Source organism: Fusarium phalaenopsidis, assembly GCF_050370095.1.
Source record: "Fusarium phalaenopsidis strain FUZ10S chromosome Unknown contig_32328, whole genome shotgun sequence".
NCBI lineage: Eukaryota > Fungi > Ascomycota > Sordariomycetes > Hypocreales > Nectriaceae > Fusarium > Fusarium phalaenopsidis.
In genome coordinates, this window is record NW_028145393.1 from 434,417 (window position 1) to 448,871 (window position 14,455).

At 47.7% G+C, this 14,455-nt stretch overlaps 3 protein-coding genes across 3 annotated transcripts; 1 reads left to right on the forward strand and 2 right to left on the reverse strand.

Annotated features, from left to right (window-relative positions):
• Positions 1-2,950: 2,950 nt before the first annotated feature.
• On the forward strand, positions 2,951-3,877 carry LRP88_12830 (uncharacterized protein; the record flags this gene model as incomplete). Its single annotated transcript, XM_083249216.1, has 1 exon — positions 2,951-3,877. One exon carries the CDS (start codon positions 2,951-2,953, stop codon positions 3,875-3,877), a length of 927 nt encoding a protein of 308 aa, XP_083095018.1.
• A 3,125-nt stretch (positions 3,878-7,002) lies between these two features.
• Positions 7,003-8,093, reverse strand: LRP88_12831 (uncharacterized protein; the record flags this gene model as incomplete). The annotated part of the gene is made up of 3 exons (XM_083249217.1): positions 7,003-7,503; positions 7,555-7,830; positions 7,890-8,093. 3 exons carry the CDS (start codon positions 8,091-8,093, stop codon positions 7,003-7,005), a joined length of 981 nt encoding a protein of 326 aa, XP_083095019.1.
• Positions 8,094-12,254: 4,161 nt separating this feature from the next.
• Positions 12,255-13,205, reverse strand: LRP88_12832 (uncharacterized protein; the record flags this gene model as incomplete). Its single annotated transcript, XM_083249218.1, has 3 exons — positions 12,255-12,473; positions 12,530-12,619; positions 12,675-13,205. 3 exons carry the CDS (start codon positions 13,203-13,205, stop codon positions 12,255-12,257), a joined length of 840 nt encoding a protein of 279 aa, XP_083095020.1.
• Positions 13,206-14,455: the final 1,250 nt, after the last annotated feature.

Here is a 14,455-nt window from a genome sequence, read left to right on the forward strand (position 1 = left end):
TGTGAAGGTAGCATTCAAGGCCCTATTGCCCCGGCACCTACTGGAGGGCATTTTCTACTTTTGCTGTTGGCATAACGTATTCCACAAGCGAGTGTCCCATACAAGCGAGTGTCCCAAAATGAAATTTCTTGGCATTTATAACGTGCATGATAAGCGAGCCGGTCAGACAAGCGAACCGGTCACTTTTCTTAACCCTTAAGATATAAATCGATGTAAAAACACAATAATGTATATGATAAGCATGCGATGCATCCAAGTATGCGACACACCTATACTGTGCACTAAATCTTAATATTCTTAAGCTTAATAAAAGCCGCAATAAAATAGCTATAGGCTTAAAAAAGTATTTTAATAAACTTAACTCTTAAATAAATTATAGATAATTTTTTAAAATTTCTAAAAAAGTCTCTTAATAGAAAAAAAAGCTATTTATATAGTATAAATAATTCTTTTTCTAAACTACCTTATAAGGGATTTTTTTAAAAAGTTTTAAAAAATCATAATAGGTTTTTTATAGCTTAATTAATCTAACTCTAAGTTATTAGCTAGTTAAATTTTAAGCTAAATTTCTTAGAATTTTTAAGGCTATTTTAAAATTTAGTATAAATCCTACTATAGGGTAAAATGCATCGCATACTTAGATGCGTCGCATGCTTATCATATACGTTAAACCATTTAATTAATAAAAACTAATCGCTATACTCTTCTCTAGATATCTTAATCACTACGTGATAGGTCCTTGCATTATGTCCAGTCTTGCCGCATACTCCACAGCGCCTTTCCCTCGGTCGCGCTGACCTTCCTTGACCACCACTTCTCGACGATTCGGCCGCTACCTACGGATTAACACCTACCTGATCAATTGCTTCCCTTCCCTCGTCTATAGTCATTTTCCCTCCGTTCTATAGCTACCTTCTTTTTGCTTGGCGCCGCTTGCTAAGGACCTTATTTAACTATCGAAGGATCTAGTTCTTAGACTTCGGTAATGCCATCTAATACATTATTGCCTTCGTTCCTTTAGAAAATAACTTAAGAGCCTTAAGAATAGATACTAGGAAGCTACTTTGGTGCCTTCTGATTCGTCTTTCCAGGTATTCAGACTAGGAGCTAGCCTCGAGGATAGTCTTTGGGGTCTTTGAGACCTAAGGGTCAGGGAGGCTGGCCTCCTCTTGAACCGGTGTTGGAGTCCGTAGCTATATATCGAGCTTTGATATGATACTTTCTGGTGTAAGAACACCCAGGTTATGCCGGCTTTCGCCGGCAGGTCGGGAAATCATCGGATAGTTACGTGGGCCAGAGGCCACGTCAAACCCTTCCCGTCGAAGACTCGTGGAGGCTTCGGCAAGTTGAAGTCTAATAACAATACGGAATCTACCCTTTCATCTCTGATATCACCCTGATCGTGCCGATTAGGCCCATACCTTTACAATTCTTCAACTTCTATCCTCATGGAAGATCAGCGCGTTATCAAGATGGACGGGCCCAGCAGAAATACCCCTATTATGCAGCAGCCGACAGCTCACCGCCAATTCGACGAAGGCAGTCCAATGGGATTGCAAGGGGAAGGACAAACAGCAACGCCACCCATCGGCACCGCTGCAGGACCAGGGGCCATAGGTCACATAGACGCGGAAGACCTTGATCAGCTAATTCGAGAAAGTAGGGGACAACACACAATCCCCTTGCCAGAGGTCTTCCCGACATCTCCGCGAGAATACAGAGATCGTTCTTCGAGGCGATCAGAAGAGATCACCCATCTATTGGGCGAAGACTGGCAACAGCCAAGAAACCATACCCCGGCCACGACGCCATACGAAGAACACATGTCGCCGATACGTCGCCGAAGAAGGGCGAGCTCGTCGCTAGGATCCTCTTCAGGCTCCTCTTCCTCAGGAAGACCAAGAAGGTCCCGAAGGAGGGAACGACGACGCCGCCGACGAGTCGAACGAGAACAACAACAAGAAATCCTAGACAGACTGCTACAGCAGAACCAGATGCTAATGCAGCTCATCGATCGACCGGCGACTACTCACCGAAAGGACTATGAAAAGCCCCCAACGTACAATTGCAAGCTTCTAGCTGAACATGCAAGTGCGGTTGAGATCGATGACTGGATCAAGGCTATTGAATCAGCCAACCAGATGAGACCTAATACCACGGCCCAACAGTGGATCGAATGGTCTATGACCAAGCTCAGCCATGCCCTCCAGACGGAATGGAGAACGCACGCCGCAGGCTTGCCGATAGATCCTCCTTCATGGGAAGAGTATCTCGCATTCGTGCGGAGGCAGCATATTGACCCAGAGTTGCAAGAACGGCAGGCAAGGGACCAGCTTATGGTCATCATGCAAGGGAAGGAAGAGACTCCCCTCCAGTATTTCGCGCGATGGCGTGCCCTCCGCGATACGTTGCCGGCAAAGTGGGAAGAAGATAAGGGTGCAGCCCACCACTACTTTTATTATCTTGCACCAAGAGTCAAGAGAGAGCTTGAGAGAATCAAGTGGCCCTTAGAGAAGGCCAGAGATATTGCCAATGAGGCAGAACGCATCTGGAATTGGTCCCAAGCTAGCAACGAGGCTAAGCGGAAGCATAGGCCAGATATCTCCGAGCCTTCGGCGAAGAGACGCTACTCCCCTCATCGAGGAGGATATAGGGGAAGCTCCAGGGGAAGCTCTTCCTCTGGACCCCCATTGAGAACTAGCTCGGAACACCACCGAGGAGGCCAGAGCCGCTCAAGCACACCTGCATCGGCGACGCGTCGCCCACAGGGTAGCGAGAAACCGGCGATTTTTAGATGCTATAAATGCAACCAAATGGGTCATAGGGCCCCAGACTGCCCGCTGAAGAAGCAGGCAGGAGTCAACCAAGCCCCGCTTGGAAGAAGCGTTCCTTCGGCGAAGGTTAACCATACCCTCGCTGACGAGTTGGATGACTCGGAAAACTAAATGGGATGGAGGAAGGACCCGATCCTCTATCCACAACCCCCATCAAATGGGTGCCCAGAGGGAAGACGGCCCGAGCAAAGGGACTAGCTATCCGAGGGCTCGCCGAAGAGGAGCTTAATATACTCCTAGATACAGGGTCCGAGATTGACTTGATAAGCATAGACCTTGTCAAGAGGCTCGGGCTTAAGCCTGCAACGGATTACGCTGCCCCGGGACTAGAGTCCTTCAGAGGGGACAAGACGAACCCAGGGAACGCCTATTGGCTCACCTTCTTCCTTATCAGCAATGATGGGAAGCCGCGAAAGGTTCGGCGAGTATTCGCAGGATCAGATATAGGCTCTGGGAAACATGATGTGATCCTATCCTGCCATTCTATGGGACAAGAAGGCATTGTCATCGATTGTGCTGTCGACTCGTGGTACTATCGAGAGATTGCTCTCGCAGACCCGGAATCTCTCCTCCGAGACGTCGTCGAAAATCATGAGGTAGCCTACGTGTTACATATTACAGCTGCCCTCATGCCTCAGGAGAAGAGTCTGCATACCCTCGGCGAACTGTCGGAGGCAGAAATAGAAAATGCCAAAGAACTGCCGCCAGAACTTAAGGGCCTGGAGGGGTTCTTCGATGAGGAAGCAGCCAAGAGAGTGCCGCTTCTACCAGAAGCAACTCACAAGATCGATCTCATCCAAGGGAGCAAGCCGCCGTATGGGCCGCTATACCCCATGAACGAGGCCCAGTATGGTACCCTGCGGGAATACCTCGCCGAGAACTTAGCGAACGGTCGGATCGAGCACTCGGTGAGCGAGGCAGGTGCCCCAATACTCTTCGTGCCTAAGAAGGATGGAGGAATGCGCCTATGCGTAGATTATCGGGGATTGAATAAGGTTACGATTAAGAACCGATACCCCTCCCTCTCATCGGAGACCTTCTAGACCGACTTGCGGGAGCAAAATGGATCTCTAAGATCGATATCCGGGATGCATATCATCGGATAAGGGTCGCGGAAGAGGACCGTTGGAAGACCGCTTTCCGTACGAGGTACGGGCATTTCCAGTACACGGTCATGCCATTCGGGCTCACCAATGCCCCCGCTACATTCCAGGCGTATATTCACCGATCCTCGCCGACATGTTGGATACATGTTGCATATCCTACATGGATGACATCCTCGTCTACTCACAAACAAGAGAGGAACATACCAAGCACCTACGAGAGGTCTTACGACGACTCGCCGAAGCGCAGCTATACGGCAAGCTATCCAAGTGTGACTTCTATCAACAACGCGTTGAATTCCTCGGGTATATCATCACTCAGGAAGGAGTAAAGATGGACCCTATTAGGGTTAAGTCGATATCCGAATGGGAAGCCCCAGCTAGCTTCAGAGACATACAAGTATTCTTGGGCTTTTGTAACTTTTATCGCAAATTCATCGCACACTATTCGGCGATCGTTAGCCCACTTACGTCCCTATTGAAAGGAAGTAAGAATGGGAAGAAAAGTGGCGAGTTCACTTGGACATCAGAGGCAGAACGAGCATTCCAAAGGCTTAAGGAGGCCTTCTGCTCAGCGACGATTCTCCGACACTGGGATCCGTCACTCCCAACTAGGGTAGAAACAGACGCCTCGGCAAAAGCCATTTCAGGCATTTTGACGCAACTAGTTGATACCCAGTGGCGACCGATCGCTTACTGGTCGCGGAAGCTTCACGACCAGGAACAGCGGTGGGCCACAGGCCAACAAGAGCTATTGGCAATTATCGAGAGCCTTGAACACTGGTCTCATTATCTACAAGGACTTTCAGAGAAGTTCCTAATCCTGACGGATCACCAGGCACTCACAGGCGTCGTCGAAGCTTCGGCCAAGGATCTGCGAGGCAGACTTGCCCGCTGGGTATACCGATTATCCGCCTTCGATTTTGACATCAAACATCGACCAGGGATAAAGAACCCTGCGGACGGTCTCTCAAGGAGGCCAGATTATATGAAGGGAGAGATCTCCTACGAAGATGTTCTGCCCACACTAGCCAAGAAGCTAGAGATCACACACGAGCTGCCGGAGCCCACTCAGCGACGCATCGCCGCGCTAGAAGGCAGGGCCAGCGTGTCAGTTACGTATGTCCGCGCAGTAAGGGCTATGATGAGGGGTCCCCCCCCCCCCTCCTGTGAGCACGAGCCGAAGAGCACCACTCACTACACAATATCCGCTGTTATGACCCGACGTCAACGGGCAAAGACAGAGAGGGCGAATGCCCCACGGACTGCTGAGCAGGTGGAGGACTCTCGGCGAGCCTCCGGGGACCTGACTGCAGCTGGGGTTACTGTTCCGGAGCAGTACATCCCACGCCCGGTCATGAGAGAGCTCATGAAGGGCGAAACGGCACTTCTCTCCCAGCCATCCGAAGAATTCGAGGCGTTGGTTAAGGAACTGCAGAGCCAAGACCAACAATGCCAAAAGTTCAAGACGAAGGCTCGGGGAACCGCCGGCGAACGCAAGGGATACACAATAGACTCCCAAGACTTATTGCGTTATAAGGGACGATTAGTCATCCCGGATCAAGGAGCCATGAGGACAGAGATCCTTCGGCGACACCACGACGACCCAAGGGCCGGTCATATGGGGTCACAAAAAGACCCTCGACCTCGTCTCGAGGAAGTTTCACTGGCGTGGCATTGCGGAAGATATCCGAGAGTACGTCGAAAGCTGCCCGATATGCCAAGGCATCAGAGTTCCCAGGCATAGACCCTACGGGAAACTCCAGCCTTTGCCACTACCATCACACCCATTTCAAGAGATTAGTCTTGACTTTATTACTGGGCTTCCGCCGAGCACTCGGAGTGATGGCGGCAACTATGATGCGATTCTTGTTATTGTGTGTAGGATGACTAAGTTTGCACTGTTCATTCCAACAACGAAGAAGCTTAAGGCCACGGAGCTTGCAGCTCTCTTATATGAGCACGTCGAAAGCCGGTTTGGCACACCGGAAGGGATCGTCAGTGATCGAGATAAGTTAATTACCAGCAAATTCTGGGCAGATCTCATGAGAGAACGGGCGATTCGTCGCCGACTATCGACCGCATACCATCCGCAGACAGACGGTCAAACGGAACGAACCCACCAGACGCTAGAGAAGTATCTAAGAGCATACGCAGGAGACTCGCCCGAAAGGTGGGCGATACAACTCCTAGACGCCGCCTTTGCCTACAATAATAGCAAGCACTCAACCATCGGGGTCTCCCCAATGGAAGCGCTATTTGGCTACCACCCGAGATGTGTGGAATACGTCCCAACAAAGATGGAAACAAATGTGCAAGGCGTCGCCGAACGCTTAACGATGCTAGGCCGCGTACGGACCCAAGCACGTATACACTGGGAGAAGGCTGCGGAATCCCAAGCAAAACACTACGACTCAAGGCATAAGCCACAGACCTACCATCGGGGACAAACCGTTGGAGTATCGACGAAGAATTGGAGGTTTAAATACCCCAAATTAGCCCCAAGGTTCATGAGAGCCAAAGTCCTCGATAGGTACGGAGAACAGGCCTACGCCTTGGAGCTGCCGGAAAAGTACCAGCGCATACACAATGTGTTCCATGTGTCACTCATAGAGCCGTGGAATGATCGCGGAACTATCGGCAATACCACGCATGAACAGCCAGAGCTCGAGGACGAGCCTGACGAGTGGGAGGTGGAAGAGATAGTCTCACACAAAGATGTGGAAGACGAGACCTTCTATCTCATCAAATGGAAAGGTTGGCCAGTGGAATACAACACTTGGGAACCAAAAGAACACCTAGAGAACGCACAAGCGATGGTGAAGAAGTACCTCAAGATCACAAGGAAAGACCATAAGAAGTGGGACGAGGCGTAGCCAGGTATACGCCGAAAGCACAGCGACAAAGGAGTCTCATTGATCTAGAGCATTATTCGCCGAAGCATCGCAACGCTGGCGCAGAACAACAAAATGAAGACCAAGTCAAGGACAAGGCCACAACAGCAGAAAACCAGGGAAAACATCAGCCGACACATCGGCGACAAAACGCAGCAAAGTCACCACAGCTCAAAGGTTGTTGTTGCCACCACCACGACCACGACTACCCCGACCTCTGCCACGAGCAGTCTGACCGCGAGTCTTGCGGGCTCGCTTGGGGGGTCGGCTCGGCGAAGGATCGGGAGCATCATTACCATCGTCATCGTCATCGTTATTGTCACCATCACCCCCATCAGCAGGACGAGCACGCTTGCGACCACCAGGAGTCGACGAAGGATCGGCGGGGCCTCGGAGACGGGGACGCTGACCAACAAAGGAGATAGGACAAATGGGACCGGGGTTGCAATCAGCAACAGCCTGGTCAGCGACATCGTACAGCTCGTCAAGACTGCCCATAATGTCACGGTCGCTACCCTCAACCTCGACATCAACCCTCGGCGTGTTTTCGGCGCCATCTAGGCGATCGATCGCCTCGAGCAACAACTGGGCAGGAGTATCGTCACGAATATAGACGGGAGCGGCAGCGGCAATGCGACTGGTCATCTCGGGTAGGGTCATCTGGGCTCCAGCCTATACGCAGGACGTTAGCCGACACATTGGCGAAAGAAAGACGAAACTTACACCTTGGAGGCAGAGCAGAGACAGCAGCTCTCGGTTCGACGCAAGCTCCTGCGCCTGGACACGAGCCAACTGAACTGTATCCTTGGACTTCTGCATCATGGGGTCGCGGAGGCGATCGGCGACCTTTCGCCAAGCATACGCCACATCTTTGACGGCACGGTTGGCACGCCAGATCTGACAGCGGGAGTACGAGGAAGGGTCGGCAATGACATTGTCACAAAGATTATGAACGTCGTTCCACGAGTGCTGGGCAGCACCCCAAAGCTCGCGAGGAATCTGCGAAGCATCAGCGACAACTCGAAGAATATAACAGGAGGGGAGGAGAGAGAACTCACGGAACCACACTTCTTCTTGTCATGGGCGCACAGTATGCAGCAGTTCGGCGACTGATCGGTGATGCAAGGGACTCGGGGATCCTTGTCCATGTGTTCCAGGCAATACATGCAGGGAACCTCACCTAGATCCATCTTCCAGAAGTTGACGGAAGCATCATACTCGAACTTCGAAAGCACGGCGGAATAGGTGGCTAGGAGAGACATCGCCGAAAGCTGCGCGATAGATGGGCGAGGAAACGAGAACAACGGGGATCGCGGAGGCTGCGGCGATGATATTGCGACGGGCAGCAGAATTGTTGTTGTGAAGAAAAGGAAAACAGAAGAGGGAAGATTATTGTGGAACAGAAAAACTCTGGTCGCAGCAGCAACAGCGTATTTGAGCTGCCAGTGCCAGGCAGCTGGCAGCGCGAAGCAATCGCCAACCTGACGGCGACAGACCAATCACAAAGGAGAACAACGAATCTACGACAAAGATCACAATCATCACAAAAGGAAAAAACGCAAAGGAGGCGGCGAACAATCGGCGACCCACTACAAAGAGTCATTGAAGCTCGAGATCGATTGAAAGACACCTATATGTGGATGTCTTTGGTGTTGAACAAAGGAACGAGATGATTGGCTGGGTGAGCTTGAGGGACCAAGCTCCCGGGAGAGGGGGCAATTGTAAGAACACCCAGGTTATGCCGGCTTTCGCCGGCAGGTCGGGAAATCATCGGATAGTTACGTGGGCCAGAGGCCACGTCAAACCCTTCCCGTCGAAGACTCGTGGAGGCTTCGGCAAGTTGAAGTCTAATAACAATACGGAATCTACCCTTTCATCTCTGATATCACCCTGATCGTGCCGATTAGGCCCATACCTTTACATCTGGGTCTAGAGGAATAAGCCCGGCCCCTCTAAAACCCCCCTTGATATTACTTTCCATTATAGCGGCTTAGTGGGCAGCATAAAAGGCCAGAAAGAACTCAGTCTTAGAAACGTGGGTTATGGAGCATCTGATTAAATGCTTAATTTCTCGACTATAGGCTTTCTTAAGCGGCCTAAAGCACCCGACGTCAAGAGGCTGAAGTAGATGAGACGAATGAGGCGGCATATAAAGCGTGATAATCTTGTTTTCCTCGCAATATGTCTCGAAGTCGACTGAGTGGTGGCTTTCGTGGCCATCGAGAATTAGAAGACGATAGCGACCATTCGATCGGATGCTTGTATGCCGATCAAAGTGCTTTAGCCACTCGAGACCCGTCTCATTATCGGTCTAGCCATTTTGAGTCGTCGCGAGCCTAATCACCCGGGAGGTTGCTTTCCTGGTACCAGCTGGCGAGGTGATATTGGCCCGCAACCACGATGAACGGCTAGATCGCCCACCCTTCGGCATTAATGGCCTAGATGACTATAGCCCATTCCCGATTTCTAGGCTGGACTGATTTCGGGTTTCCACGCCTTTCTGCGCTTATAACGACCATTCCATTTATAATCATACCTATTATAAAGCCGGTCTCATCAAAGTTATAAATATCAGCTAGGGTAATACTATATTTCGCGATTATATTCGCTACGAGGGTAAACTAACTGCGAATAAGAGTCAGATCTTCGTATTTAGCCCTCTAATAGTTATATTTATAAGAAAAACGCGTCTTAAGGTCTAGGTGTCGTTTAACGAAGTTAGAAGCCCAGCGCTTGCCAATGGGTGATGCGTCGCGGTCGGCAAGTAGTCGATTGGCTATTTCTTTAATACCACGCAGTCTCGGGGAAACCCTCGCGAATCTAGGTTAAGAATAAATTAAACTATGATTTATTCCTCTAGATCGGATAGTTTCCGCGAGTTAGGTGTAGTATCGTATCGCGCAGGGACGCCATTCTCTCGGTCGAAGAGGGTACTATAATGGACTTGATAGATCTTTGCGGCCCGTCGGAGGCTTAATTTTGGGTTATTCTGATAGGCTTGAAGCGTAAGAAGGATATTTGCCTTGTTATTTGATTGTGGCATATTGCGTGGTTAAGGAGCATCTGATCAAATGAGAAGAGGAGAGGTTGAGGGATTTTTGACCGGTTCGCTTGTCTGACCGGCTCGCTTATTATGCATGTTACCTTATATTAAAATTACTTTAAAAAATTCTAAAAAAATTAAGCTTTATTTAAAATAGCTAATATTTTAAAAACTTAATAATAATATAATAGAAATTAAAATATAATCTTCTTAGATTTATTTAAAAAATTGCTTACTAAGTTATTAGAGAATAGCTTATTCGCATTATATAAATAGCTATTTCTATATAAAGGCATTTTTTAAAAATTATAAAAAAATAATAACATACATAATAAGCGAGCGCCGCAGATAAGCAAGCGCCGCACTTTTCTTAACCCTCTTTAGTAAGATTATAATAAAAACATAATAAATTAATTAATTAATTAAAACTACTCGCTATACTCTTCCCCGGAGGTCTTAATCACTACTTGATACGTTCTAGCATTATGACCGGGCTTGCCGTATACTCTATAGTGCTGAACTCCCGGTCGCGCTGACCTTCCTTAACCATTACTTCTCGACGATTTAGCTATTACCTGCGCATTAATATCTATCTAATTAATTACTTACCTTTCTTCCTCTACTATTATTACCCCTCTCTTCTATAGCTGGGTTCTTTTTGCCCTCTAGCGCTAGCTTAGTAACTTATTTGCCTATCGAAGATCCTATACCTTAGCCCTTAATAATGCCATCTCATATATAATTGCCTTTATTCCCTTAGAAAGATACTTTAATGCCTTAAGAATTAACTCTAGGGAGCTACTTTAATATCTTTTAATTTATCTTTTAAGGTATTTAGATTAAGATTTAGCCTTAAGCACTATCCTTAGGGTCTTTAAAGCCTAAGGGGTTAAGGGCCCGGCCTCCTCCTTAACCGGCGTTGGAGTCTATAGCTATATATTAAGCTTTAAGACTATACTTTCCGGGTTAAAAGGGATAAGTCTAGCCTATCTAAAAGTAGACCTAATATTTTATTCTATTATAGTAGCTTAATAAGTGGCATAGAAGGCCGGGAAGAACTTAGTCTTAGAAATATAAGTAATAAAGTATCTAATTAGATATTTTATTTCTCGACTATAAGCCTTTTTAAGTAGGCTAAAGTACCTGATGTTAAGAGGCTAAAGTAGATAAGATAAATGAGGCGGTATATAAAGCATAATAATCTTATTCTCCTTATAATATCTCTCGAAGTTAATAGAGTAGTGACTTTCGTGGCTATTAAGGACTAGAAGATAATAGCGATTATTTAATCGCTTAATTATATACTAGTTAAAGTGCTTTAGCTACTTAAGACTAGTCTTATTATTAGTCTAGCTATTTTAGGAGGTTATAATAGTCTAATCGCCCGGGAGGTTGCTTTCTCTATACTAGTTGGCGAGGTGATATTAGCCTGTACCTATAATAAACGGCTGAATCGCTTGGCCCTCCGCATTAATCGCCTAAATCACTATAATCCATTCCCGGCTTCTAGGCTATATTAATTTTAGTTAACCACGCCTTTCTAAGCTAATAATAACTATTCCGCTTATAATTATACCCATAAGGAAGCTAATCTTATTAAAGTTTTAGATATTATCTAATTAAATACTATACTTTGTAATTATATTCGCTATGAGCTAAAACCACTTTTAGATTTCCTCTAGATCTTCGCACTTAGCCCTCTAGTAGTTATATTTATAAAAAAAACATATTTTTAGCTTTTCTTATTGCTTAATAAAGTTAGAAGCTTAGCGCTTACCGATGGGTAGCGCGTCGCGGTCGGCAAGTAGTTAATTAGCTATTACTTTAATAGCACGTAGTCGCGGGGGAAAACCTCGCGTATCTAGGTCGAGAATGAATTGAATTATGATTTATTCCTCTAGATTAGATAGTCGGCGTAAATTTGGGATAGTATCGCGTCGGGATTAAATGCCCTGCTGGCGGCGACGTAGCCGCCGCTTATTAATCTTATATATCCCTGTAGCGCTTTAGATGCTTAGTTTTAGGTTATTTTGAAGGGCTTAAAGGGCAAGAAGCGTTTTAGCCTTAGTATTTGGGTCTGATATATTTGGTGGTTGATAATTAATTAATCAAATGAAAAGTTAGGTATAGGAGGGAAAAGTGCGGCGCTCGCTTGTCTGCGGCGCTCGCTTATCATGTACGTTATATAGTTTTGTTTTTCGTTAAATAGCTAGAAATACTTTTTTAAGATTTTTAATAATTATATAGCAAGTTTTAGAGATTTAAGGTTTAGTTATTTTAAGTGCACAGTATAGCTGGGACACTCGCTTGTGGAATACGTTAGCGGTTTATTGTGTTACACACATTCTACCCCCTTGGGCCATACGCGTTCCGAATAGTCTCAAGGCTGGCTCCAGCTCGTAGGCTCTTCAGGAACCACGTTCTCCCTCGGGCTGTCCCTTCTAGACACGACCAGCTCCCACCACTGCCTCGTCAATTCTTTTTGCTTGAGAAAGCCGACGCCAGCAACAACAGTCACAACAGTAATTGGCACAGTCGATGCCACGTACAAGATCCACGAGCGGTCGTCGGTCGCAAAGATACCGGCGCTGAAGATGCCCTGGGCGACGCATCGTCAGCTGGTGCATTATCCTTCGCCTTTCAGCATATACTTACAGCTATCAGGCTAGCTGGAGCAAATATTAGAGCCAGGATGGCAATAAGGTTGGTCTGTGACGTTTCTTGGTGGGCGATCAAGTTGCTGATCTATAACGCTGTTAACACCTCCAGAGTTGGCTATTTGAAACGATGCGAAACTTACCAAGTTAATTTGCACCTCTATCCGTTCCTTCAAGCATCCAATCTGAGCCTTTCGACTCACCGCGTGCGCTGTCTCGAAATCAATGCCGTCCAGAACCCCAACCCACTCGCCCTCGCCAATGAAGCCTCGCAGCCACGGACGTAGGTTCTCATCGTCGGCCATACGCCTTAGGAATCTCCAGCTGTCGATATCGGAGTCCACAGCGCGAGCCACAAACACCAAGTTGTTATGACACAAGTTCAGCTTGCTCGTGGCCTCATAGAAGTCGTTCGGAGACTTGTTCGCTTTATGGCGCCACTGGGTGGACTTTGTCCTGATCTCGGCGTCGAGAATATCTTTGTCTAGGCACTGCCGCTGCAGCTCCGAGCTATCCCCGCTGCCTTTGAGTAAAATAGCTAGAAAGGCCACAGGATTCCTCCACGCGAGCCCAGCCATAGAGCTGTTGACGACGCTAACGGTGCGGTGGAGGTCGTCAAGTCGAGCATCAAGAAGCAGGCACATTACTGAGCCCAACTCAAGGTCGATGCGCATAGCGCAGAAAATCTCTCTCACGGGAGATTTTGGCGTAGAGAACAGAATGACTAATCCGTGTCTAGTTGTAAATTTGGAGAGCTCGCTCGTGCAAGAGGTGATTTGCTTACGCAGAGACCTGGGGGCTCCACGGTCGTACTCGACGAACCGAGAAAACACTCCATGTACAGAACAGATGACCTCCTTAACCCTGTCTGGTAACTTGAACGCTTTCATGATATCCTCGAAGAGATCGCGGTCCAGGCTCAAGGCGAGCAAAGTCCCATTCCCGTATCCTCCACTTCATTCGTCAGTACTGATTTGGGAATTTACCAGGAAAGAAATAGGACCGACATTAAAGTAAAAGATGGCCTGGAAGGTTTCGTACGGGTGCCTTCTTTCACATCCTTCGGGCTCTCCGATAGCCTCTGTGGATATTAATGATTGAGAGTCTGGCTTATGCAGCCGGGTTTCGGTATGCGTACCTCGAGGAAACTCAGCGTGTCGGATCGGTTGCACCACCGGCTGAAATTAGAATGCATCAGACTGGAATTGTCTATCGGAAGAAATCCGTGAGAATGGAGAACCCAAAGCAATGCAAAATGGCATACCCGCACCGGCAGAAATGCTGTGGCAGAAGAGTTTGGTTTGGCCTTGGTGGACAAATTTTATGTCATATCCAGCTGTTAATGGATCCAGCTGTGTCACCTGCGTGACAACGCCCTTCGACATTCCCATATTCTTGGCAGTGGCCATGCTTGGTGCTGTTGAACTCGTCAGGACAATAACGCAACTTGAGGGCAGCGAGAGACTCGAGGTGGGAGAACATGTCAGACACTACCTCTATATTAGATGAGGTTTTATCTGTAGTCGTGCGGGGAAGAACACGCATAAAGACGTATCTTATCGAAGCATCTGAGGAAGACAGGGGCAATCATTGGGCGGCGAGCGCCCATCTGATCATGCAATTTTCAGTTGCATACATTCAGGCTTCATATAGGTTACATGAATAGAGGTTATTTCATATCACTGCGTTGATCTCGATGAATTAAGACAACATCGTTCATGCCGGGCCGCTTCCGCTCAGAGACAAAATGCGTCGGTTACGGCAGCAAAGAGCGCATTCTCAGCTCCACGGAGCGATACTTCAATAGCTGTAAACGGTTTCGTGAAGCTTCCTTCGTCAAGCTAAGTCCTTCAACGCAGTCATTTACTAGGAACATTGCAACCACATTAAACCGCCAATTCCTGCCCTACACATTAATTTGTTA